This window comes from Terrapene carolina, unplaced genomic scaffold (assembly GCF_002925995.2).
Source record: "Terrapene carolina triunguis isolate 2854851 unplaced genomic scaffold, T_m_triunguis-2.0 Scaffold22, whole genome shotgun sequence".
NCBI lineage: Eukaryota > Metazoa > Chordata > Testudines > Emydidae > Terrapene > Terrapene triunguis.
In genome coordinates, this window is record NW_020664373.1 from 8419786 (window position 1) to 8424209 (window position 4424).

General features: G+C 41.1%; 1 protein-coding gene across 3 annotated transcripts in view; it reads left to right on the top strand.

The window, feature by feature from the left end:
- The window catches only part of LOC112117532 (epidermal growth factor-like protein 6), a 63542-nt gene extending 59430 nt beyond the window's left edge, over positions 1 to 4112 (top strand). For all 3 annotated transcript variants that reach the window (XM_024215503.2, XM_024215505.2, XM_024215504.2), the window contains 2 exons: positions 1142 to 1407; positions 3280 to 4112. In XM_024215503.2, coding sequence (XP_024071271.1) covers positions 1142 to 1407; positions 3280 to 3390 — 377 coding nt within the window. In that variant the 3' untranslated portion in view covers positions 3391 to 4112. The remainder of the gene's footprint in view (positions 1 to 1141; positions 1408 to 3279) is intronic.
- Positions 4113 to 4424: the final 312 nt, after the last annotated feature.

Genomic DNA, 4424 nt, shown 5'->3' on the forward strand with positions numbered 1-4424 from the left:
CCAGGTGCCGCCCCAAGCATGTGCTTGGTTGCCTGGAGCCGGCCCTGACCCTGAAATAAAAGACCCATGCCACAGCCACGACTGATTTGGGTCAGATGACCTGGGCACTCAGGCTGGGGGCTGTAAAATTGCTACGTAGCTGTTTGGGCTCAGGCTAGAACCCAGGCTCTGGGATCCTCCCCCCTCACAGGTCCCTGAGCTCAGGCTCCAGCCAGAGCCCAAATGTCTACATGGCAGTTTTACAGCCTTTCAACCCAAGCCTCGTGAGCCCGTGTCAGCTGACCCAAGCCATCTGTGGGGGGTTTAATTCCCTGTCACACACCACAATTTTCACTCTGGACATTCTCTTCCTTGTACTGATTGGCCATTTGGTCCAGCTATCTCCTGTGCTCCCGCTCACAGTCTCTTCACTTCAGCCTCTCTCCACTTGGCCTTCATATCCTCTTCCTTCCTTCCCTTCCTCTTTCCCCCTCACCCTTTTCCCTTCCATGTCCCTTCTCCCTTCCTGTGCCTTTCCATCTACAAATTCCCTCCCAGGAACACCTCATCCCAAAACAATGGAACTAATATGATGTTTGCTCCCAATCAATCACTCTATTTGCTTTGCTCCTGTGTTCGATCCCTTTTCCCTATTTTTTGTCTGTCTCATCTATTTAGATTGTAAGCATTTTGGGACAGGAACTGTTAATTACTCTGTCTGTACAGTGGTTAGCACAATCAAATTCCAATGTTGTTTGATCCTAGGTATTACCATAATAAATATAATCAATAATGTTAAGAAGGAGAATATGTAGAGTCACTCAAAACAAATTTTGGATGTTTCAGACTGTTTACAATACAGAGCGAGATTAACTGCTGTGTTGAGTCTTTATTTCCCTTGAAACATATAAGAAAACAAAATGCAAGTTGGTTCAAAGAATTGGCATAAGTATAGACAAAAGATTAGCTATCTAATCCATCCTTCTAGCAGTGCAGGATTGTTCCCTACTTAGTATATTTGATGCTGTTTTTTGTAGGCTAGATTTTAGCTATTTAAGTGATGAAACTTGCACTTATTATTGTCTTGGCAAGCTGTTATTCAATTTACTAAGAAAAATATTTCACAAAATGTATAAAGATGTCTGTTTCTTCCCCTCACAAGGTGATGGATATTATATGGCAGTTCCAGCCTTTGTGGGGCACAAAAAGAACGTTGGCCGTCTGAAACTTCTTCTGACTGACCTCAAGCCGAAGAGGAGCTACTGTTTGATTTTCAGTTATCGCCTTGCTGGAGACAGGGTTGGGAAACTCAGAGTATTCCTGGGCAGCCACAGAAGTGCTCCTGCCTGGGAGCAGAGCAGAGGAAAAGATGAAAGGTGGAGGACTGGAAAAATAGAAATGCTTCAGGGAGCGGAGACTACTAAGAATGTAAGTAAAGACAGAAACCAATTACAATAACTAACACAATAGCTTACATTTCATCCTCACTGATTTTTAAGCATCCTATAGACTGTTTTGTAGGTATACCAATTACCAGCTATAAAAGCCATCCCCAAGTTAGAAAATGGGAGCCATTCTATGCTAGCAACACCACCAAATAATTTCTAGGAGACAAAAGAAAGAATAATATTCTCTTGAAACTTCGTCTTCATGTGCAATTTAACTAGAGAGAATTTAATTACCTGAGTTGCTCAGGATGTTAAGAATAAGAACCTTATCCTTTTGTGAAAGTTCCATCAGATCTTTAATGATCACAACTAGTTGTGGCCTCTGATTTATGTCTCAGTGCAAAAAAAGGTATAAATATGTGCACTGAGAGATTATGATTTGTTACCTCCACCACAACTGCTTTTAAAGATTGAACTATGGCATAGGTGGTGAAGGATGAGAGCTTTCAGTCCTGCTTGCAACATTTCCTGATAATTTGATCGTGTGTGCAGAATGATCCTCATCATCAGATACCCTGGGTTTTGGGTGTTTGCATGAATGCCCTTTAATCAGGGAAGGGGGGAGGGGAAAGCCATCTAATGCAGATGCAATCCTCAGTGTTTGTCCAGAGCCTGTATCCAGTGTGTGTTGACATGCTTACTAGTTTTGTCTCCTTTAGTTAAGTTTATGATACATGTGGTGGTACCTCCACTCCTGATATTGCATACACACAGACTTGCTTCCTCCATATGACACAAATACACTAGGGGCCAGTTTCTCTGTCCATATAAGCGGTGTTCTGTGCCAGACTGGAGGGGATGTGACTTTAAAGGTCAGTTTATCCCTCCTTTGCAACTCCTAGTTCCTGGAGCTGGTGAGGCAACGGGATGGTCCTGGGAATTAGTTAGAGCAGCCCAAACCCCGTATCTCCAAGGGGTTATTCTGGCAGCTGTGGATCACCAGAATACACGCCAGTCCCAATATGGACAGGAGATGGGTGGTGTAAAGCTATTTTGCCAGCCCTCACCACCTTGGGATTCCCTTATTAAAAAAAAAAAAAAAAAAAAAGGAGAATCCACAGGTAGCCAGTTAAGCCAAGCAGGGGCCAGAACCTGCTCCAAGAATTGCAACAGGTATAATTAAGGTTTCCTCTTGACACTTTATGGTCAGATTCTCATTTAGGTCAAAGTCCCTTTACACAGCTTTGGAAATGTAAAGGGCTTTAATGAGGACATACATTTCATCCGTGGCCACTTTAAGGCCCTTTTGCACTATCAGGCCCTAAAATACTAAGACCCAGATTCTGAATGGTATTTAGGCTTTTAACTTCAATTGATTTCAATGGAACTATTTCAGTAGAAGTTAGGAGCCTAAATATCTTTGAGGATCTGGGCCTAAATACCCTGTAGATAAGCACAAAGAAATATCTAAAATAAATATTGCACTCAATAACCAAACATACAAATAGAGGGCAAACTCACAATTGTAATGTCCCCAAAGAAAGGAATACACACAAACATCACATATCAGCAACATATATATTTGTTACTTTATTATAATGTAGTCTTAGATTTTTGAGAGAGACAGCATTTTGTTTGTACTATAACAATAGTAAATTCCATTATGAGAATCAATTTAGTATTGTAGATTAGCATAGAGGACAATCAGTCTAGCTCTAGTTCAGATAATATAAGAATTATAAAAAGATCAAGGATTTAAGTGGGTAAATCTTCCTGGATAGTGATAAGAATACAACTTTCAGTTGATGCATCATCTCAATCTAGTTAAATAACTTTGTTTCCTCTTTAACAGTGGTTAAATCTTCACATTTGCTACCGCCTCATAATTAATGCTTTTCCTTTCTTATGTCAGATCATTTTTGAATCAGAACGTGGGAAGGGCAAAACTGGAGAAATTGGAGTGGACACTGTAAGTTTGGTTTCAGGCTTGTGCCCTAAAGATCACTTGATAATGGATATCTGAGCTTGTTATTTCTATTCCTATTTTAATATTTGCCTTACTAGTACTGTATTTTGTTACATCATGACAGATGGAAATAAATCTGGAAAATGTCTTGAACTTAATGCAATAATGCAAACTGACATGCACAAAGTATGCAAAATCCTTTTAAGCACACATTTTTCTATCAGATATGCTAATACTTGCTTTGAGTCTAGCACTACTTTATTCTATAATTCAAGGTAAGGGTTTATAATGTATGGCGCTATTTGTCTTGCTTTTCTACAGTATGTATGCTTTGTTTACATAAAATTCCTTTTTAATGATGTCCTTATGTCTTATATTCCACTTTGTTCACTTCAAAGGAGCACAAAGCAGTATTTAAGAGAACTTTGTTACCTCTAATGACATTTACGTGACCCGAGAACAACTTTTCTCCCCTAAGTGCCTCAAGTGTGATTACTAACAGTGATTATTAACAATATAACATTTTATCTCAAACTGTAATATTTATGTTTTTAAGTGTTTTTAGGAGATTCAATGGTCCTGATTCTTCACTGTTACCTCTTGTGTAGTCATTTATACCTCTGTAAAAAGGGTGTCAAACCCTATATAGTGACATGGCACCCCTTCTGGTCTGGTCTGTGTCCACAGTTTTTTTTTTTAAATAGTCCCAGCCCTGATATTGGGCCGTACCCCCAGGGCTTCCTCCCTGGAGGCAATGGTTTCACCCTTTTGATCTGCTCTGGCTCCAACTCTCCTGCTGGGCCTCTTAGCTTTTCAGATCTCCTTCTGGGGGCTTATTGCTGTCCAGTTGTAAGCCACTTCACCTAGTGGCCTAAGGGGGGGATCCGGGCCCACCAACTACTCCAGTTCCCAGCCACACACCACCCTGTCCTTTTAATTAACTGCTTTCAGTTCCCTGGGCCACTTCCCTGCAGCCCCAGCCTTTACCGATGCCTTAGCTCAGGGGTCTTCTAAGTTCAGACCCAGTAGCCAGCCAGGAGTTCTTCCTTGCTCCCCTGGTCCCTACCAGCAGTGAGCTGTCTGTGATACTG